Raw genomic sequence first — 24,183 nt, forward strand, 5'->3', positions numbered from 1 at the left:
CAGAGCCCTGTTGGGGTCAGTCCATCCTGCTGCTCTATTCACTACACACATCATCAGGACTACAGGGTCCCAGTATTTTTTCCTGCCACAGAAAGTGCATCTGCTTTCTAATATGTCCCCAGACACTTGTGAAAGAACTCTTCAGTGCTTCTAAACACAGGAAGAGAACCAGAGGATTAGCTTGCCATCTTAATACACACATGGCAAGGCTCACAAACCCAAGCAAAAGCTGAACCTGAGCCTTAACACTAGGATGGACCAGTTCAGGCTGAGAGCAATGCTTAAGCTATGAGTATAGGTGGATGCTGAGTGGAGTCAGGACAACATCTAAATAACTGTTAGATTCTACAATGGAGACATATCTTCCCCTCTAAACAGTTACAGTGGGAACTTAGAGCTGCATAAATAAAGTTGTCTAATACTAAGTCGTCAAATTTCTAAATAGGGAGGAGGTCTTCTCAAAAAGAACGCAGTTTGAGACATAACACAGTCTTCAGACTTAAGTTGCTGAGCCCGTAGTCTCTGAAAGACCAGTAAACAGGATACTAAGAGATCAGATAGGCACAAAAACATGTGAAGTTGTGGAAATCTGTGGCCACCCTCTGCCCATCAGAAGAAAAGGAAATTTTTACATATTTGCAAATTCCAGTGAAAAAATCTTTCTAGAGGCTTCTGCCCACCACTCATATTAATACATATTTGCCACGCTCATGAGATTTACAAAAAGTAGTGAAATTCACAGGAATTCTTAAGAGCTTTATTTCCTTTGACTATATGGAAAATGACAGTATTTGCATGCATATTGGTCTACTGTGGTGTTTTGAACCTTGACTATAGAACAGTGCAGCTAAGTTTCAGAGAGTGAGACACTGAAACAAATTAAATTTTAAACTAGATATATGGCTAATGATCTTGTACTTGTAGGACAGCACAGCAATGTGCTCTGCATCATAATTAAAGTATCCCGCACAGTTTCAGAAAGTGAAATATAGGACCACCCAAAGTCTGAAATAATTTGATAGGATACAGTGCTTGGATTATTAATTGTTCAAACGTTATCAGCAGCATCAAAATACCTTCTTACCTGATAATTTACAGATGCTTATTCAGGTGCTACAGCTGAAAAGGATTTCCCTGTCCTCTCATATGACACTTGCCACAGAAACCCCCATGATATTTGCTACAAAGAAAGGAATCTTTTTCACTAGTATGCCATTGAGCATTATAAAATGCAGTGATGTTCAGATGAATTAGAAAAATAAAGATACATAATCACCATTTAATGTTGCAAAGCACTGAAAGATTCCAGTAATTAATAAAACTGAGAAAGAAACAGCTTAAAACAAAGGCTTGTAACATTTTGGCCTGCTCTTTTCCAAGAGTATCTCAAAGGTTCTGATGGACAAGCTACAATGTCTTAGCACAAGGCAGGAGATTACTACCCTGAGCTGTTCGCCTCACACATGATGTGCAATTGAAGAACAGTACATCATTCAATTCCTAACAAGCTGGGAACCCACAACACAATTTCATAATAATCTGGGAATGTTTCCCTAAAAATCACCTCAGCAATTGATGGATGAACAACTGAGATGCCCATGCAGCAGACTTTTGGGGAACATCTAGGGAAAGTAATCTTGCCTTTGCCTTACTAAGTGGTTCCACACTTCAGCCAGTGCTCCAGGCCAAAAATCGTGCTCATACACTTGAAAGATGATGAGCTAATTTTCTATGCTGAGGTCACATTGGAAAACTGAGAACTGCAGTCAGATATAAATAAACTTGCTGCAATTTTAGTAAGAAAACTAGGGTGGTAGTCGGAGGAACAAAAAAAAAAAAAAAAAAGGATTCCTGTTAATGGCAACTCCAGTTCCTGTCTACCTCCAATTTCCTACATTTATGGGCTATTTCTCAATTTCTGCACTCCCCTTGATCCTCAATTGAAATTTCACACAATTTATCTTACACCCGCTGGAAAGAAAAGTGACAAATTTGACTCTGAGGCCCTTTCTTCCTTGTTCGCTTAATGAGAGTACAGGATCATCACAATATCAGATTTATATCCTGTCTTGGATTCTCAAAATATTTGTCCTTTCTGATAAGATAAATTCCACTTCAGAGCAACTCTTTGAAGAAAATCTCCTGTCTAGCCATTTTTAAAACTTTTTGTTTTTCTTTAGCCTGAGTCTAGTTTCATATTTATACTATGTGATGAAGCAGAGTATCAGGAAAAACCCATCAAAACATCTGTAGCCTATTTTTCAGCACAGAAGAACTTAAGTATGTTGAGTAGCTACTTCTATTACTAAATCTTAATAAGTTGTTTTTATTAAGATGGTCTTTCTGAACAGGTCCACCGTTCTTCTGAACCTCTGGAACATTAAAGTGACAGAACAAGCAACACTGTACTAACCAGCTGATGACAGACCCAGATGACACAAGCTCTACAGGCTGCTGCAGCTCTCCAGTGACAGTATCTTTTCAAACAGTAGTGTTGCATTCTCCCTCACCCTGCCCATGTTTCTAGACTAGAAGCACAAGCAAAATAGAAATTTGAACCTACCAGTTAAACAACAGCCCCAAACACCATCTCTCCAACTCTGTTACATTATAAAATTGAGCCTCTGTGTTCTGTTGTTTAATAGTCAGTATAATTAAAACCTAATTGTTTTTTTCATAAAACAGTAAGGAGAACATGCTGTGCTCCATTATTCTTATGTCAAATTATCATAATGTAGCTTGTTCCACCCCCAAAAGTAAAAATTCATAGAACTATTTAGGTTGAAAAAGACCCTTACGATGAAGTCCAACCATTAATCCAGGACTGCCAAGTCCACCACTAAACCACGTCCCTAAGTGCCACACTTACATGTCTTTTAAATGCCTCCAGGGATGATGATCCAACCACCTCCCTGGGCAGCCTGTTCCAATGTCTGACCACCCTTTCAGTGAAAAAATTTTCCTAATATCCAACCTAAACCTCCCCTGCCTCAGCTTGAGGCCATTTCCTCTTGTCCTGTTGCTTGTTACTTGGGAGAAGAGACTGACACCCATCTTGCTACAACCTTCCTTCAGGTAGTTGTAGAGAGTGATAAGTTCCCCCCTGAGACTCCTCTTCTCCAGGCTAAACACCCTCAGTTCCCCAGCCACTCCTCACAAGACTTGTGCTCCAGAGCCTTCACCACCTTCATTGTCCTTCTCTGGACATGCACCAGCCCCTCAAAGTCTTTCGTATGGTGAAGGCCTTAAAAGTGAACCCAGGATTCAAGGTGGGGACCCACCACTACCAGGTACAGGGAGATGATCACTTCACCAGTTCTGCTGGCCGCACTGTTTCAGATACAAGCCAGGATGCTGTTGGCCTTCTTGGCCACCTGGGCACACTGCTGGCTCATGTTCAGTCAGCTGTTGACTAACACCCCCAGGTAAAGGACAGGGGGGCAGCTTCCCAGCCACTCTTCCCCCAGGCCTGTAGCACTGCGTGGAGTTGCTGTGACCCAAGTGTGGAGCCTGTCACCAAGCCTTGTTGAACCTCATACAACTGGCCTTGGCCCATCAGTCCAGTCTGTCCCGAACCCTCTGCAGAGCCTCCTGCCCTCTGCACATCAACACCCCCCAGCCTGGTGTCATCTGCAAACTGACTGAGACTGCATTCAGTCCCCTTGTCCAGATCATCGATAAAGATATTAAACAGAGCTGGCCCCAACACTGAGCCCTGGGGAACACAACCTGTGACCAGCTGCCAACTGGATGTAACTCCATTCACCACTACTTTTTGAGCTCTGCTGTCTAGCCAGCTTTTACCCAGCAGACAGGATGCCTGTCCAAGCCATGAGCAGCCTCCTTCAACATGAGAAATGCCTAACTGCTAAATATGCTTTTATTTAATTCTTATCTTTATGCCCAGCCCTCAGCAATATATTAAACTGTCAGAAGGGCAGGGAGAGGGGAAAATCCCTGCTTGGTTTGCTTCTTATTAATCACTGAAACAGTCTGGTAAGAGGAGAGGGAGCATGAGGACCTGAGTAAAACAGACCCAAGTAGGCTCACTACATGCAAGCGCCATAAAGGTATTACATGATGGAGGGACACTTAACACTGAGGAAAAGATGCTCAGTTTAAAGAGAGCTGGGACCAGGCAGGAATCTGTCTCTAGGAGACTTGCCTGACAGGTGAGAAAATTCTCTCAGCAGATGACAAACTAATGGCGAACACTTCGTGTCCCCTTGCTCCTTACTTTTGAGAACAACCATGCTTTCTCCAGCTGCTTTTCTTCATTCCTTTTCCTTAGGGTCATCTTGGCTCAAAAAAAGCTTTGGCAGAGATTTTTACACCTGCAGGGCTTGTCCTTCTCTCCTGTGGCTGACAAAGAAAGACTGCAGTTTGGAGGCCAGCTACAGAAATGTCTGAGGAAATACTGCATGAAAATTGCAGCTGGGACAGGACAAATGGCGCAGGATTCAGAACCTGCTACTGAAAAAAAAGACTGAAAAGTTCTTCTAGGAACATTTTATTTTACAAGTTGGTGTGCCTACAATTTAAGCCCATGTCTCCCTTGTCACATTTCTAGCTCCCTTTCACCAATACAAACACACTGTTGAGGATCTTTAGCAACCCAGCCTAAAAAGATTTGTTCAAATGTTTCCCATGGGAGACAGCTGAACCTGGCCAACTTCTATTGATCTTCCACCTGTCCCTGTGCCAGAGCACTTAAAAGAAGACACTGACTTTGTGTTGCTTTTGTTTGTTGACCTCACTGGACTTTACTGCTACAGTTCTGCTGCTCCAGCCACGTGTGTGCTTTGGCAGAGGGTGAATAACTTCAGAAATGTTGACATCTGCCCCGTGTTCCCTTAGTAGGGTTTGGAATTCATGGGGCATCTTTACTTTTGGAAAGCTGCGGGGAAAAAATTGACTGAGCCACAAGTGACTCAACAAGCAAAAAGCTTAAGCTAGAAATGTAAAGTATACCAAATTCTTCCCCTTACTAGAAGGGCTACTACAGGAACTTCGATGAGATAAGAGAGCAGGTAAATTTGTACAGCCCATCCCCACCTTCCTTCTCTTTGCTTTGTAATATTCAAGCTTCAAGTATTTAAAGTATATTTGTGCTGCAAGACCAGTCGCCAGGCTTCAATTCTTCAAAGCCTTTCTGACTTCCCACTGACCAGTTCATGTAAAAAAATTTTGCCTTGTGGAGAAGCATGCCATTGGCCAGAAATGGGAAAGTGGTGACAAACGTGGGGCGAAGACTCCATTTTTGTATAGTGCTTCTACAGACACCAGGGAGCAGAGGTCTTGAAGGAAAAAAACAAGAGTAAGATAGGACACATTCCCTTAACATTCTCCTTCCTACAGTCTTGGAAATTTGTGGGATGCCTTTAATTACATGAACCCTCTTGACTGAGATCAAATTGCAAGTTTGTACCTCTGCCTTCAGATAGGGTGGATTCCAGGAAAATTGGAACTAATTCATAATGATAAAGATTGGCTGGTTTATGTCTTCAGCTGTGTTACATGTTAGTCTCACCTGTGTTGGCTGAGAGGTAAAACAAAGCTCCTCCAGGGCAGCAAGCTGAACTGAACAAAAAAACAGGCAATGTTCCATGCATAGCAAGAGGCTCAGGTGACAGACAGTGGCTATAATTGCATCATCTTGGTTTGCCAAACCGTTAAGGCAGGCTACTTGCCACAAAGTAATTGCAGATCTCATGTATTTCAGCGAAGCTGTGCTCTTAATGCTTGGCACTTAGGAAAGCACTTTGAGCATTAAAGGTTTATTTCAGCTATATGACACGACATGCATGCAAGTAGTACATTATCATCTCCATTTTAAGACTGAAAAATTAAAGGTTTCAGCCATGCTCATATACCAAATGGGCAGAACAGGAATTTGGATTTTCATCAAGTAAATTCAATCCAGGACTTCAATCAAAACATTGTTCCTTCAAGAAACTTAAGCCTGTCAATTTAATTCATATAGAATTTGTGTATTTTTTCCAAGCTACTAAAAAAAACCCAAAACCTCAAACTTTACCATTCCAGTCTTCAAAGCAACTGCAAAAAGAGAACAGGTATCCCTGAAAAATTTAACAGAGAGAGAGTTTCTGACTGGTGCCTTAAAATTACAATAAAAGCAAGCTAATTTTTTTACAAATCTTTCAAACTGTTTGATATAAAACTGTTCTTTGGTTTAAACAGTTTCATTGAAATTTTCTTGTTTTATGAAAAATGGCAACTTTTCTTCAGAAAGACAAATCCAAGAACTACTTCTGAGTTTTGGTTTTGCACTTACAATATTATATACTCAAAAAAATTGTTTTCCTGCCCAGTTCCTGTTGAAAAAAATCCCAGTTCCTGGCCTGGGCTTGCATAAAACATAAGATAAATATCAAATGCCCTTTACTGGCCCTCCGTTTAAGTTAAGAATTTCCCAAATTCCTTCTAGCCCTTGCTTTTGTTACAGGAAAGTTGCAGTTTCCTGCCTCTGTCAGACGAGTCCTGCCACTGCAAAGATTAAAAATGGGATCAGTTTGATGATAGAGCTGTCAGCACGCAATCAGAGCATGACATAGACAGAAGGAAGCTGAAAGAGCTGAGAAGGAAAACTGGCAGCTCAAGGAAAAAGATTTGCATTAAGAGAAAAGAAAGGAAGTTCGCTAGAACCAAAAAGAGATCGTACCAGGATTGAAGCATGAAAGATGTGTGGATGCCAGTAAGCACAATTCAATGTCCCAAGCAGGAAGGGAAGAGGATAACCTGAGATCCACACTCCGCTACACACCCTTTCAAACCCTTTGGGTTAACACATTTCCTTGAACAAATCAATCTTTCCTCTGAAAATGCTCCTTTTGCTTTCAGATTAACAAGTATAGCAGGTGGTGGAGATACAAAAATGTCACAACTCTCCTTAGAGATTCCTAGCTTGACTACTAGGAAGAACATGCTGTAGCAGGGTCAGATTTGTGTTACTCACAAAGCTTCACAAACAGGCGGATGTGGGATGCAGGGCAATGAATATGCAGTAGGAGAATTACTCTCTGATTATAGACAGCTCTTGAAGCAGTCTTCCACTGATATTAAAGCTCAGTGCCTGGCATGCTCAACTAGGTTATACTAAGCACATACTCGGGTTTTGCAACACTCTACTCGGAAACAGACCCATAATGGTCACACTGCCTCAGGAGAGTAAACACTGGTGTATTCTTGAATGAAGGCCCTGTATTACAGAGGCAACCACCATTTTTAAGGTAGCTTCAGGAAAGGGCAAAACCACATGGAGAAGTCCTCCGTATTTCTGTTTCTTACCTTCCCCTCAAATCTTGCTGTGGTTCCCAGCTGCACTCTGATATTTCGAGGCGGAAGAGTAAATGCTGGTGCTTCAACAGGGACAGGGGGGCTGAGTGTCAGGGAGGTTTTGGCAACTCGAGTAGATGTCACCAGTTTCACGTCCCCCATGATGTGCGCTGTAAAAGAGAAACAAGTGGTAATATAGAAGTTATGATGATTAATTACTTACATTATGGTAACAGCTAAGAATCAGATCAGGAGCAGATTATTCTGTATGTATGCTATATTCATATACATAGTTAAGAGTTTTCAGCCTAAGGTGACAAGTGCTATTGTCTGGGTGGGGAACTGAGACACGGGAAGGTTGCCTGGTGTGCCTGCAGTTGCTGTCAGGGTCACAGCCTTGAGCTGAACTCAGTTTGAACTCTCATGTCCCAGACCAGAGCCTTAACCAAAAAGTCATCCTTTACAACTGCATTAAAAGGTAATAACTTATTTCAGGAGGATATTTTCACAGCGTGACTTTGATTTTCCTGGCCTGGAATACACCAAAATCAATAAGTCTCAAAAGCAGAGCCAGCATTAAACAAGTACTTAAGAAATAAAGAGAACTCTGTTTGCACTGGATTTAAGTTGCAAGCGGGAATGTGGAAAATCTGATTTTTCATACCATGCTTTCAAGATCTTAAGAAATATCTGGATAACTCCCTCCAAAGTACTGCTAGTACATAACAAATGCTTTTGCAGAAATTCCAAGTCTCTACTGCAAATCTTTCTACAGCAAATATGCTGGTAAAATAGCATGGAGAACAAATTTCATAATGCTACAAAAATGGCATTTTGGAGATCTCATTACAGATATCTGCTTCACAGGTGACTCTTCTGCTACACATTTCATACTTCCCAAGAAAGCAAAAATTATTCTATTTTTGAAAAGTAAAATTTGAGGTTTTCTGGAGAAAAAAAATAGTAGTAGCTGTAGTAGCTGACCCTAGTGCTAACTCCTTAAATAATCTATGTAAATTAGAAGCCCCACTGTAAAATGCCTATTTAATAGACAAGTTTAACAAGGAAAAAACACCTGAGAAATGGATTGACCCACCAACAGGTCATGGTGAACCAGTGAAGAACACTGGGCTTCCAGTCATAATCTTCTGCTATACACACCAATCCATAATATATATTATGTTGTATTTATTCATCTGATTCTGATGAATGTTACAATAAATAATAGTTAAGTAAACAGTGAAACTTCAATTTGAACAAAAGAGAAATCAATTAAACTAGGGACACATTATTCCTAATTGTATGAAGGATACTTTTCTTAGAACAGGCTGGAGTTGTTTGAGGAGCAGGGGAACACAACACTCACTCATTTCCAAATAGGACTTACATTCCAACATCACATGTGTGCCACAGTTTTCCACGTAGCATACCTGACATGCTCTATAAACATACAGAAACACCTTCTCTATGCTGATCGAAAACAGTTTAAGAGGGTAGACCCTCTCGTGGAAGTTATTAGTCTAAAAGTTAGATGTTCAATCTGAACTGGAAGTTTTGGCTCCCTCACAGTCAACTGAGGCACCTCTGGAGGGTGTTTTGTTCTAAGATGTAGGAGCCACAGAGCTTCCTCCTTCACAGTATGCACTTGTCAGGAACTATAGTTTAGAAAGCAAATCCTTCCACGATACCAGCTGAATTATGTATGCACACAGTTGTTTTTTTAAAAAAAATCTTGGAATCTCCTTCTTCAAGATGATGTGGACTTTGGATTTCTCTGGAATGGTGTCCTGTTGGCATTTCTGTATATCAACATGCAAAAAACCCCAAGAAAATATCATAGCAGTTCTAACAATTGCATTGCTAAGACCAAACACGTAAATGGAATAGAAATGTTTCCTTAACTATGATGCAAAACTGAGAAATTCTGCCTTCCTTTGCACAGGAGTTAAGCTTGCAGTGAATATATGTATTGGCACCCAGTCACCTCAGAGCACAGCATGTCTCCCTTTCCAGTATAAGCAACTCTTTAAAACACAAACAGACAAAACAACCCCAAAATTATCTCTGCACCTTATCAAAGAACTATATGAAATCATAATATAGTTCAAATAAGGAAGAAACTGATTGTATTCCAGAGACAAAAGATGAAATCAAAGACTTGGTACTTTTCTAACAAATATACTTGGCACCCTAACAAAGATTGAGTCTCTCACAGCTAGTTACTGTGATGAACAACCATTTGCCTAAAAAAGTGAGAGAATTTTTCTTTCAATTAATTGTTCTTTCATTAAGGACAAGACTCCAAACTCAGTTCACTCAGCTGAAACTGCAGTTTATTCCAGCAGACTTTCAATCAATTATACAGCTCTAAACTGATGCATACTGAGCACACTGAGTCCATATTTACTAGCACATTTTAAAAAAATACATTTTTTTTTACAGATTAAGATAAAACAGCTTTCAAATCCCAAATTACTGTAAATATCAGCTGTGATATTTTGTCACTTTTAGTATACAACATTGCTAATTTTGTATCCACTTATCTCTTCTGAACTGGCCAAAACCCCATTTTAAGTTTTATTTCTAATTTTCTTTTTTTCTCTTTCTCTAAGTGCGTCCTTGAAATTCTCTTTTCCACAGATGATCTTCACTTCTTGACATGCTCAACTAACTTCTCAATCCTCAATTTTTCTTCCCACATGATGTTCCCCTCTGCTAAGCAGCACCTTTCCAGAGCCTATAAATGCCAAAATCTGCAATCTCTCTCTAGCTGTGAAACCCTTCACTAACAAATCAGTCTGCCAATACAAGCCTGCAATAAAATTTTCAGACCACCAGTAGTGACAATAACGTGCCAGGCATAATACAGATGTTATGGAAGTCCTCTCCAGTCTGAAGACACTGTAATGACATTTGATTCCATAATAAACCAGTAACAAAACCTATCCTTCCACACACATCTGTATCAACTTTGCAGAGAGTTTACAAAACCAAAACATCATCAAAAGCACACATAACCCCTAAATTTTATTTTAAAAATAGTATTGTAAGAGTAGTAACATTCAGAATGCAATTCAAACTTGATATTTACCCATGCAAATGGAACTCCATTTTGGTCAATGCCATTATAACGGCTGAAACAAGCATGAGAAAACTATATGCACTGCAGGTGCTCACAGGATTATTTTTTAGGGACAAAATGCTCAAGTGTCAGTCCTTAGGTACAATGCACTGCTTACGTAGGGTGACTTTAAGGAACTTCTTAGGCATGACACCTGCTTACACACAGAAACCTCCACACTGGAGCTACAAGATCAAACTCACCAACTACCTGAAACAGAGCCATCGGCACATGCCTGGAAAATACACTGCATTCAACATACACTCATCCTCCAAGCATTACTGGGCTCGGATATATCCGGATTTCACTGGATGAAAAGTCCTGGGCCTAGGAAAGACACTCTGATGAAGACTGAGCTAAAGGTCAACACCAGCTTTGCACTGATTTTTCTAGTTATTTGATCAAGCTCTGCACAAAACAAAATGGAGGGGAAAAAAAAATAAAAATAGAGAAATGGTGTGGGGGGTGTGTGTGTGTAGGGAATGGGAAAAAATGAAAAAAATCCTGAACAACTAAGCCACTCTTACTGGTCAGGTTAAATTTCTATTGCATATTGGTAAGATGCCAAAAACTGCCAACAAATTGATGCTTAATATAGTGCGACTGTAAAGCACAAAATAAAGTAATAGCTAGTCTTTGCCATAAACACATCTTGCATAGATTTAGGTTTTTCTAAATAAAGTGTCTAAATGGGATTAAATTTACAAGTGAATATTAGCTTAGATCAGCACAAGCAACTTTCTAGCAACACAAGCCTCTAATCATCCACATACAGAAGTCTGACTTCAATTAGCTGTGTATGGTGAAGATGCTTCTAGTAAATAATTAGGAAGTATTTTTTTTTTCAGCTTAGAGGATATTTAACAATTATGTTCCCAAACAAACAAATAATTCCATCTTGTGCAGTCTGGCATTACCATGGAACTACCATGTCCAAATATTTTTAAAGAAATAACATTCCAGAGAACAAATGTTGTTCAAGCTTAAAATTTGATAGACAGGAAGTAAGCAGACATTTAAAAGGTATGGAACGTATCTGATTTTTATTTTTTTCCCCTTTAATTTAGGTAAGTTTCTAGAATGAGCTTTTCCCTAAAATCTTTTTCTTAGGTATTTCAGGCTTGCTGCTGAATAAGATTTCAAGGATGCTACGTGAACCCATAACATTTCATTCTGCATGCAGTGCACACCTAGACTATGGTCTTTAAACAAAACCGACTGTAACTGAAGTTGCAATACAAACATTGTGGTATTAAACATAAAAGAAAACCACCACGCGAATGTTGGCTTGTATGGTAGCGATGTGGTTAGACAGCATTTCTAATCTGGATTTTTTTTTTTTATTCTTAATCCTTTCTAAAAAGCACATAAACCCTTACAAATTCTCACAGTGTGCCCTCTAATCTTTCTAATACCAAAGCAGACTAGTGTGTTTCAAGCATTTTCTACTGGGAACAAATCTCTGTCACTCAATACTCTGCTCACAAAAATAAACCCCAAAAAAGCAAACACTAAAAAATCCACCACTTAGTTTTTTCTCCTTCACTTATTTTGTATAAGTAAATAATTACCATCAGCTTCCTATATAACCATTTAATTATACTAATTTCCTTTTACTGAGTCCTTCCTCCAAGGCAGAAGAAAAATGTAGTTGCAGAGAGGGCATGAGTGTGTGTATGAGAAAGCAAAGTCGTGCAAGTGAGAGGAAAATGGAGCTGCCAGCTGAAAAACCTTTACTTGGCTAATTGATAGTGCAACTCCACACCTAAACAGCCCATTTTAATGTGGTCCAGCTACTCTGTTGTTTTCACCAGACTTCCTTTAATAACATCTGAACCATCTCTTGAAATCTGGGTAGCACTCTTTAAATGTAGGAGCAGAAGGACAGACAGCCCAGGGGCTGGAGCATTTGTCTGCTGCTTAGGAGTCCTGGTTGAATTCCCTGCCCCATAATGGGCTGCCTGCATGACCTCAGGCAAGTCGCTAAGCCTCTCTTTCCATGGCTCCCCATTTGTAAAGTGGGGATTATTGTACTTCCTTACCACAAAGAAGTGCTGTGAGGATAACTATATTAAAGGGTAGGAGTCAGGCTACAGTAATAGGGCCACATAAACAGCATAACTAGCAAAAGGCATAAAATTGCTATAAACTTCCAGGAAGCTGGATTTCATTATAGCTTTTTTTTAATGAATCGTGTTTTTTTCAAAAAGCACATATTTTAAAATACTAGGTAAATTTCTATTCCCCTACACAGACCACTGATTTCAAGAGTTTTGCTAGGGAATAAGTGTTATTCGTCAAATATTCAAAGTATTATTCTTCAAAACCTTCAGTATTTAAGAAAGCTTCTTTCATTTCTCAACTTGCTTGATAGCTTTCCCTTTCCACACACCTTACTTCCTTTCCTATAGTCTCTTTCTTTACCAGAAGGACTAACATGTGGTTACCATACTTCTATACCAATCTATAAAGGAACACATTCTTCACAGGACTACAGAAATGAATTTTTGCAGCCATATGGCTTGAGACTATCTTTTCAGTCTTGCCCTCCAAGACCGCACAAGGAAGTATCCTGCCTCCTGTCAGCTAGCAGTACCTAAGAAACAGTGTGTAGGGAAAACAATAAACCATAAAGGATCAGCAAAGCTGATGAAGTCATGGGTAGATTTAACAGACAGGAAGAGGTTGGAAACCAGAACAGGAAGTGAGGGACTTGCAACCCCACCCGTTGTAGCCACCTGTTCTGGGAAGCTTCTCCTTCAGCAACTATAACAGGTATTGGCCTCTGGTGAAAGAAGAGCAACAAGATTATGCTGTTGCACATAGGACTAATTTGAACCAGCCACACTAGTAATACAAGAGAAAGATCTTTTCTTTTTCTAAGGGAGCAGTAGGATACTGTCCACAAAGTCATACTTTTGTGATGTTCATATCTTGTTGTGCTTGTGCTCTACTATTTCAGGGTCTTGCTAAGTGTTGCAGTCAAGCAGCACCTCAGAACATGTCCTGACACTATGGGAGCAAGTGAAATTTTGTACCAGTCCTGACTCAGCTGGTGTTTCTTCCTCTGTTGTCTCATCCACGAACGATCATCATCATCTCACTCGTTCACAACACAATCAGTTTCTACAAAAGCCCTTTTAGTCACAAAAAAATCATCCCTACACAAATGGGAATTACAGATTAATTTACAGCTTGTGCTAAAGCTTAGGCTCACTAAAATGACAGTAAAAAAAATTCTGAACTAAATTACAATTTCATTTGGGATCATAACATCAAAAATTTTCCCACAAGTAAGCAAGTTCTTCAAATCCCCCATCATTTCAGTGCCTTGGATTTCAAGCAATCAGCTTGAAACTCAGCAAGCCAACCACGAGTCTTTGCATTAGCAAGAATCTTGCCTGTACACAGAAAAAGGAAAGAACAGTTTCAAACCATTCCAGGTGCTCATTTTAATAAATTCCTATTGCAGCCCTAGTTTTAAGCTGATACAATAGCATATATTGAAATACTGCCAAGCTCCAAAGAAGATATAGTTGTGTGAGACTGTGATATAGAGTTGGAGCTACAAAGTATAGTAGCAGCTTTCTGAAATCAAGCTAGGTCATTTTCTTATATAGCACTGTGCAATATCTTCTAGGAGTTTGAGCTACACTGAGATAGAGAAGAACAGAAGTGTTTTGTGGCAGATTTCCTTTAGTCCACTGTTTGTCTTGGGCATCCTTGAAAGAAAAAGGATGATTCTTTCCACATACTCTTTCAGGGTTTCTACAATGTTCAGTCCATAAGTAAAAGTGGCTAACCTGGTGAGACCGAGAACAAACTTCATAATTAATATTCAGTTGACAAGTCTCTTATGAGACAAAAAGATAGCCACATGTCTTGTGTAACAGAACTGAATTGGTTTTAGGAGATCAGAGAGAGAGGTAAGAAGAGAATCCATTTGTCTGATCCATAAATTTGATGCTTTTATTATATTTGCAGCATGTGCATTAACCTGAAATGGTTTCCATGGTACAGTCACATAGCTGGGTGAGGAATTTCATCCTTATCTTACATAAAAGCATAACTCAAGATGATACTAAGTGACCTACGTTTTATATAAAGATAGGTTTATTAGAGCCTATAGTAGTCAAAACACCTTTATTTATGTAAATCATATAAAGAAATCTAAAAATTAAAAAACAAAAGTTAAAAATTTCCACATGTTCTTATCAAGGAAAAAGAAAACCATGCCCTCCCTAGCCACCTATGTTGCTTAGCAAATAAATCACTAGCAAGGATGTGACCTTCTTGCAGTTACAGACAGTTATAAACATCCTCTAATTTTCCTCAATTTCATAGTACTGTTTAGGCTAGTAAAGATACAGGCCCACTGGATTTGTGTATAGATCTCTAACTTCACCTACTGTCAGTAGTCATGTGGCTGCAACAGAACGTGTCTTACGTGAGCCCTGATATGTGCTCTTGCACAATTGTGTCTTAAAGGTTTATTGATGTATTCAAGTAGCTGCAAAAGGTATTTCAGGAACAAGGAAGGATGTGGAAAAACATATAAAAGAGAGAAATTGATGTATACCTTTGATAACATATATTCATCTTGATTATAAACAGACATGCTACATTATTCACTTATTCTATAACCACTGAGTATTAAACTTTAAGAAAAAACATACCCATTACAAAGCAGCTGAACATGTGTCTTAAGAATGCAATGACATTTTAAGACTCAAAACCTTGCATGTTTAATTTAAAACATCAGATTAAGAAGCAGCAAATCAGAACAGACCACAAGAAACAGCTTCTTTGCAGCTGTTATCTTAGAAGAAATACAAGTAACTAAATGTGACATGTATTGGGCAGGTTCAGTACAGCATCCATACCTAAAAATTATTTTATAGCAGCAAATTGAAGCCAGAGGGAAACCCAGATGGCAAATAGGATGCAAGTTGATCTTGTTCTTACAGATTTTGAATAGAAACTTTTTATAGAAACATGTTGGTCAGAGTAATTCAATCTGACTTCAAAATCTGCTACAATCCTATTTTATAAGCAAAACTTTAAAAAAAAAAAAAAAAAAAAAAGGCCAGACCGACAGAAAGGTTTTCAGTGTATTAAGCAGCAGGTCATTGGCAATAAAATTCCAGTGGTTTTCCTTTAAAGGATCATTTCAGGTACTCAATATATACCAAAATCCAAACACTTTAGTCTTGGGAAGGTTTGGACTACAATTCTCAATCTGAATTTCATCATTGACAGCAGCCCTCATAAAGGAACAAACTTCCAATAATACCTTTTATAGTCCTTGAACAAGGATTTTCAGGATATGCAGAGCATGCACTTATATTTGTAAAAAGAGAGATCGTACCAGTCCTCATCTCACCAATAAAATTTTGTACTGAATTTGCACCTTGTATCTTATGTGTTTAAAGTACCAAAAATAACTGGTAGAAGCTGGTGTTTATGATAGAAAAATACATGTGTCAAAGATCATCCAAAATTCGGGAGATTTCTGAGTGTGGATATGAGATATGACCTCGATCACTGGACAGCAGGACCTGGACTAACAGCTCATTTTTGCAGAAAGGAAAACATTTCTTTAAGTGCTGTGCTGCCTTTCAGGATATACACTGATGCAAGTAACAGAGAAACCTGTAGGAAGACATTTGTTCCAGGTGATCTTCACACAGCAGATTAGAGTTTCCAACCAGTTTCCTCTCTCCAACTCACAGCCACGTGACATCAGTGACTGAACAACCCAGAATACCTGAGGATTAGCTGGGAATCCCAGCTGACCATGGATTTAAGAGAACTTGGGTAAAACATTTGAAATAGACACTCTTGAATTTTAACTTGCAAATCTAGAGTAACTTTTAGTGCCAGTGGCAACCATGTGAAGGTGAAGCACGTCAGTATAAGCTGATAATATCATGAAGTTTCAAGTACACAAGCACAAATTTGCAGCTACAGCTCTAGTTTCAGACTTTAATACTCAACATGTACAAGCCCAAGAATACAGTTTGCTAACAGCAATACTTAGCACTTAAACAATACCTTTCACACAAGCCCCTTAGAAGACATTTATATGTATTGTCTCCCAATTTTGAGGAAGGAGAATGATTCAGTACTTCAATGATTTAGTATAAGACTATAGAGCTGGGAGGCAATTAAAAAAAACAAGAAGTAAAATCAGGATGTCAAAGATCCAAGGACCGAATGAAAAACTGAATCTTTTTAAAAGAAAGAAATATGTTATTTCCTGTTTATTTTATAAGGTAATTCCTTTCAACTGAGTGCAGGTTTCAGCAAGGCTTCTAGCAAAGGTAACAAGTTTAATTCTGGAGCAAGTCAGCATGAGGCAAGTTTTGAAATGTCTGCCTACCATTTGATTTAAATTATAAGTTTTATAGAAAAAGTCCTTGTTTTGCTATGTCTTAGCAGTGGTAGAACACTATGCTAAATCAGCAGTTTACAGTGAAGTTGTTTGTTGAGCTTTTTAGGTTCCATCTTTCAAAGAGTAACCACAATATTAACCTTCCTTGATGCTGATGCTGTAGGTGGCCAATTGCTATTGCCCATTTCCAAGCCAGTAGGGCCATAAAATTGCATGAAAGGTTAAGTCATGGAAGATTTGTGGTTCATAAAACACAATTTTTTTAGTCTCGAGGTTTTGCTTTGTGCTTTAGTTTCATACATAGCCAGAACTCCAAAAAAAGACAGACGCAAGTTCGCCAAGTTGTATGCCATTTGGGAAAATGAACACATACACTCTACTGGCTGACATGTGTGAACCCTGGGGTAACGTTGGAAAGAAACCTGTTGACTTCAGCCAGCAACAGACTGGGCCATGGATAAACGTCACTAAATTTCAAATTATACAGCAAATACTTAATACTAAAGGAATTAGGTTCTTCGTTTGAAAGAGCCACTGATTCTTGATGCTGAGATACGCTGCACAAGGCCACATTCTGTGCAGCCTTCTATTCTATTAAGTCCCATTAACTGTCAGCAGAAAAAACTTAGCCCATAAGTTCTCCTTCGAGTTTATTTTTTCTGGAAACAACAGTTTTATTCATGTATGGAAGCCAGCATACTCCAACAATCATTGGTTATACGTCAATTCTTAACAATGTATTTGGCACTGTAAAGCAAACAGAAACACCACCTTGCTGAAAAAAGTTATGACCTAGATGTGAGATAGGACTATACAATGATAATATCTTTTTTTTCTTAACCAACAGAGTTGGTTTTATTTCATAAAAGCACTAGGAAGCATACAAAAATTCTTGCTCACAGTTACAGCATTGACCAGAACATTTACAATTAGACAGCAGAAGAAGTTTTTTTAAGGGAGTAACAGCTTTCAAATTTTCAAGATAAAGCAATGTCTACTAAAGGGAATGAGCTTGTGCTTGGTCCACAACACCCTCACCCCCACCTTTTTTATCTGACACGGGACAGTTTCCTGTGATCTTTTTCCTGTCCCTACTCACAGAAAGAAAGAAGTGAAAGCTTTAAGAAGACAGTTCAGGAGAGCTGTACCAGAGATCATCAAGAAGTTAACACAGTCTTCAGATCATGAAACGTGAACCCCTACATACATCCTTTGAGCTGGAGAGTTCTTTTCTGCTTTACCCCGAGTGTCTAGGGTTTAGTAATAACGTAACCAAAGATGATAAACTCCTAACACTGAAGCCATCAGTCTGTTCTCGTAGCTAGTAAGATTTCACATCCAGTGCTGCATGCCGCACTCCAAGCCTGAACTAGCTGGAGACTTTGGAAACAAGCAAACAAGAAGTGGTAGCATTTTTACAAATTCTTAAACAGACTAATTCCCCAAATGGGCTCCACTAGGTGGAGAAGTTAAGTGTTCGAATACAATTACCACTTTAATAGCTTGCTGCAGAGAAAATGAATACAAGTTTATTCTCAATGTACATGGAAAATTAGATGTGAAGTCATAAGCTTTTAATTGTACCAGGGACAATTTAGGCATCGGGGAAAAAGTTTAATAAATAAAAAGTGAAGCAGTCCTGAAAGAGATTGCTCAAAGAGTCTGAAGTCTTCAGTGCTGGAAGCTATACAAATGTCTGTCAGGAATGACATGTACAGTTTATTTAGCCCTGGACACAGGAAAGACTGGATGGCCTTCTGAAGTCCCTTCCAATCCCACGACTCCATGATTCATCTGGCAATTGTTGTTAAATTTGGACCATGACATAGGACTTTCACATGCTGGATATAGGTCAGCAAGACAGTTACTATTCTGTAGAGAACACTATAAATATGAGGAAAAACAATTGTTATAAGGGGGGGGGGAATCAGCCTATGAAAATGACAACAATATCAATATATAAATCATTAACATTGCAGTGTTTAGCAAGGAGGGAGATGGAATCTGATTTGATCTTACTGAAGCACCGGTTTGCAAATCTCAGCCAAGTGTCCATTTCTGATAACAAGTGAACACATCTTTCCTTTGAGGACTGCAAAGAGTGGGACATGCAGGCAAATTAATGCTTTTAAAGACATTTCCATTTTCAAACATACAGAAACTTCCCTGTTACATCCCAGCATCTTATTGAATAAAAAAGTTTTTACATACTTTTAAATGAGTTTTTAGATTAGAGAGTTGTGGTAATTTGCTTAGATCTCATCACATTTGTTCAGCTATGCTCTACAAAAGCACACAATGAGCATTCTCAAAGCCACCATCTTAAAAGTGTATGTAAAAAGAGATTCAGATGTGAAACAGTGGTTTTAAGACTTCACATTTCAGTGGGGCTGGTATTAACAGAAAAGTGGTTGGACTCTGTCTGAGATCCAGGTCTGCCCTGACTCCCCTGCTTCCAGCTGGGATACAAGCCCAAAAGTAGCCCATTTTCCTTCTTCTGCATGGAAATTCATTGGAATGGCTCTTCTCATGAAATTTGGGCCCCATCCAATCCTCAGCCTCTCTTCACACAGTATAGCTGTTCAATTAACATATCAGCATTTACTGTATCAGCAAGAAAAAAGGTGGTAGAAATAATAAAATCTTTCCATCATGTCCACAAAGCGAGTTCTCCTATACCATTAAAAAAAAAAAAAAAACAAACCCAAAAAAACCTGAGCAAGGCAAAGAACTGTGATGTTCTCATGAGCGTGTTCTATAGAGGCTTGATCCTGTCAGTCACATTAACTTGTCTATCACATGGGGAGTAAGAGGTCTAGCTCTCCTCACAGGCAGTGAAAAGATGGGAGGTGAATAACTTTTCATGTCCCTGACAGGCATCAGTGATCCCTAGCCAGGAAAGAACAGAGGGAGGAAAAAAGGAAGAGTTGAGATTAAAAACAAAAGAGAATGAGAAGGAAAAAAGAAATCAACACGAGATTAAAACAACAATTCTGCAGTTCTGAGGATGCAGAAAGGCACTGAGGAGTGGAGAAGAGTACAGTCACACAGACAGTGGGAATATAACAAAGAACATATGAAGAAGGCTGTCAGAGGCCACCAAAATTCAGCTGTGCTGACAGTATGGTTGAGAATCATGATGCTTCTGTTAAATTCTACAGCTTTAACTGAAAGACCCTCAGAACATTTTCTGTAATCCCCTCAATAAGAACCGACAAATAATCCATGAATGGCTGATGTTCATACAAATCTCTTTTGACTTTCACCCACAGATTCAGTTGTTGAAGAGTCATTCCTCCCATGCCCCCCTTCCCAATCTTTGTTGTTTGTGAAGTGTCTTACATTTCTCCCCACCCAAGTGCCTCAATCAATCTGTCTACTTGTCAGTCTAGGGAAATTCTCCTTTATAAGAGATCCCAACCACTGCTCTGGATGCCAATGCTGGAAGTGAGCAGGTCAGAAAGACACCAATTATACAAGTGTTTACACAGATGTGAATAAAAATGTGCAATGTTGATATTAGAAACAGAAATGCATTCTTCGGTTTAAGATGAAACATTAAGGATTTTTTAAAAAAACACATATGAAAAAACTTAGTTCTTCAAATGTCGCCTATACTTCATATCCATTCATCCATTACTTCTTTCGTATATCTCTTGCGTACACAAGAATTGTTCATGTTTTCTCCATTCTCTTTTAAGTTGGTTTTGCATGCAGTTCCTACCAGAGGTGTCTTCTTTAATGACAGATTAAGAGAATCATCCCTCTCCTGCCCTTAAATTACCTACTACCACCACACCGAGATACATACACTTCTTAACAGACCAGCATATTGAAGTCTTAATTGAGATTAAAATATGATCTCTGTCAAATTTATTCTGACAGCCAATTTCAGTCATGGAGGACAGGGGGCAGAACCCAACCAGTTTCTGTGTTTTGTTCCTAGTCACATATTTTATTCCAGTATTGCATCCGAGGTGAGCAACAAAGTAATGTCTCACTTCAATTTAGCTGAAGTCAATAGAAAGGCTGGTAGTATCTTGCATGAGACCTCAGTATGGAACCAGGTCCAAGGCAAGCTCTTCATTTACAAGCACTTGCCAGGAAACTTCTGTGGGCTTAATACAGAGCTCTGCAGGCTCTGCAAACCAGTTTAGAACCAGGTGCACTTTAAAACTCTGCAGAGAAGCTCTAACGCAGACGTGCCTTGTTATATCATTTATCAATTAAAAAAGTAACAGTATGCCTCAGTTCTAGAAGATATCCATGAAAAAAGGTTTTTAATTAACTTGGAAATAATAACGAAAAAGGTAATCTGATCTTTGATTAGTATCAATAAGATTAAAAAGTTCAAAGAATTTTGTAAAGCTTAGGGAGGGGGGTTGAGAAAGTATCAGTAAAGTCCATCCCATTTTGCCCTTAAGCAGTCTTTTTCCTATATCAGCAACAACCAGAAAGTTACCTTATGAAATTGTCACAGAAAGTGTCAAATTGGAATGAGAATTCTGCAAACACAGAAGTCCCCTTTTAGGCAAAAAAATATCCACACTAACTAGAATCTAGAAACTAGCACTGAGGAGGTAAGAGAGGATAGAAAACTGCTTTTCCCAGTGGACCCACAGACACAGCATAGATGCAATTCTAGCAAAGGGCTGTTTGGCCAGTTGCACAAGATTATTTAGTTTTCTCATGAAGATTTATTGAGAAAGACTGCTTTTATAAAGGCAATTATAAGGATAATCTATATCCAGAATCAGTAAATAGGGAGTAGAAATCATTGCACTGAAAACTGCAAAGGTACACAAACAGGAAGTTCATTGGTCTTGCTGAGAAAATTCTTGGAATATTTGCACCTCATGTGACAGATATCCAAGTCTGCTGATTAAGGAATGGTTAGGCTTCAGTTTTCAAACATGCCTCCAAAATCACATGCAAAATAATTCAGCATTGAAAAAAAAAAAAAAAACACCAAAAAAACAACAAACTTTTGTGAGCACACTCATGAAAAGAAACCAACCACCTAAGTACCCAACTATTTCAAGGAGAAAAAGAAAAAAGCCAAACAAAACTTAATTGCATCTAAAGGCATCCAAATGAGGATTTTTTTTTTTCTTTTAACATTAGGTATAATTTCTGAGGAATCTAGCTCTGAAGACTGAGGGATAAAGATAAGATTATTAATACAAATAAGACCATACGAATATATAGGCTAAGTAAGCGTATTGCTAAACAACTCCCGATCAATATAGCAATATTTTGACAAGTAACAGCAAATCCTAAACTCTCAGTAACTATGTATAACACTCACAGCACAGGAAGCCAAGATGGCAGTAAAAGCACAAAGACATTTTTGCATAGCAAGTTAGAGGTCTGTAGTGGAATTCCTACTATGCCACAGCAAAGTATACAGTTTGTATCCCCCAGTCCCAGCATCGCATTGCCTCACAAGTTCAAACAAAAAGCATAAGGATGTCACTCGTTACAGGTTACAACACAGGAAGACTTCCCCTATGGCTCAAATACTATTCCTACTTTTTCTGTAACCACAATAATTTTGCTATTTCCAATGGCCTTTCCCTGCCAATACCTCCAACATTTGCCAGCTAAAAGTAGTGTTGCAAAGTATTTACTAGTTAATCAAATCACACATTCCCCTGTGCTGCTGCTTAGCCAATTTTATTTTTTTTTTTTTTACTCTGTCACTCTACCAGCTACCGAAATGAATCCACAGCTCTGTTAGCTTTTAGACTTTCGGTTTTGGGGTGGGTTTTTTTTCCCCTCCATCAGCTTGATCTCTCCCATGCATCTTTGCCATGTCAGCTTCAAACCTGAACAACTTTAGTGAAGACATATAGAGAATCTGTAAGAAGCATGACCCAGTCCTAGCGCTGTCCCTGGGCTCTGTGAAACACTTCTGTTTAAGAACTGAGGAAAGGCAGAATGCAAATTGATTTGGAAAGTTTCAAGTTCCCATGTTTATCATCTTTTTCTTCCCCTGCATTTCTTCATGGCAGTATGCAGTCTATTGGACTGCTGAAAGGCTCATCTCCTGCTTTCTGAGGTTTTGTTTTGGTTGGTTTGTGGGTTGTTTTGTTCAGGGCTTTTTTGAGGATGTTTATTTTCAAACTTGGAGAGGTTTTTTTTGCTCATTACCTTCTTGATTCTTCACATCACTGCTGAGATTATCTACTGCCTCTTCCTGCCTCCTCTGTCCTCCCACACCAATGAACAATGTTCCAACATCACTGTCAGATGCATTTTAGTTGTATGGGAGTACAGTGGTTTATTCTATGGACACTACTAATGATGGCTGAAACAATAAATGCATGGCTTATGATGCACCAGACTACTTAAAGTAAAAGGTAAGCATGGAGGCCAGACAAGCACAGGTAAATGATGGGGTTTTTTGGTGATTACTATTATTTTACCATAAGGGAGAAGAATGTCATAAGGAGCTAAGTTGTAAGCTGGTATAAATCAGTCTGTCTTCATAGGGTCACAAAAATGAACCAGTTTACACTGGCTAGAGTTTTGGCAGCTCATTATAAACCCATTAATCATGAACTACAGTACCACAGTTCTACAAGATCTGCAACCTCAGTAACCTTGCATTATTTATTCTATTTCTTATCTGGCAGGCAAAAACAGCCTCCAGGAATCTGCCTGGTGAGGTACAGGACAACAGATGATTTCTGCTTCTGAGGCAACAGCCTTATATTTGGAATGACTAGGTTATCTGAAACCAGAGGCACAGTAGCTAGGCAAGAGTTTTATTCTTTAGATTAAACATAATGGTCCTGTTTTCAAACAGTGAAGCTATTTCAAACCATCTTTTTCATTGCTTTAATAGATAACCTTTAAACAGTGTAATCCAGGCAAATTCCACACAACATCTAGTAATCTAAAGAGAGGACAGGGAGCCCAGACCTCCAGTCTGCTTCTGATCTGGATTCCCTTTCAGTCTGTGAACTTTTCCTGCCTCTGTTTTACCAATGCATTGAGAAAAGAGTGCTATTCATCTCAGAAACTGCTGCAAGAGTTGGGTTTTTTAAAAGTATGTTTGACAACTCTAGAGGAAAACCCTGCTGTAAGAAATCTGTAGGGCCTGAGTCTAGTTTTTAATAATCTTTACTGTTTGCACAGTAAGTGCCATTCATGTCAGCTTTGTATGTTCAGGAAAGACAGCCAAAGAGTTTCTACATAAGAAGCCCTTAGCAAGCAGATATTTAGACATTCAGAAATTCAGATTGGCTATAAAATAGGTTATAGAATTTATGCAGGCTGTCATGAGGTGTCTATTGCAACTTTATGCTTTTTCATTAAAACAAACACCACAATCCACTCTGAAGATTTAAAATGTGTGGCCAGATGC

General features: G+C 38.9%; 1 protein-coding gene across 1 annotated transcript in view; it reads right to left on the reverse strand.

The window, feature by feature from the left end:
• MYLK (myosin light chain kinase) overlaps positions 1–24,183 on the reverse strand; it is a 216,812-nt gene that overhangs the window by 147,568 nt on the left and 45,061 nt on the right. Inside the window, exon 2 of the mRNA XM_080399726.1 lies at positions 7,309–7,466. Coding sequence (XP_080255852.1) covers positions 7,309–7,466 — 158 coding nt within the window. The remainder of the gene's footprint in view (positions 1–7,308; positions 7,467–24,183) is intronic.

Source organism: Falco punctatus (assembly GCF_963210335.1).
Source record: "Falco punctatus genome assembly, chromosome: 8".
Taxonomy (NCBI): Eukaryota; Metazoa; Chordata; class Aves; order Falconiformes; family Falconidae; genus Falco; species Falco punctatus.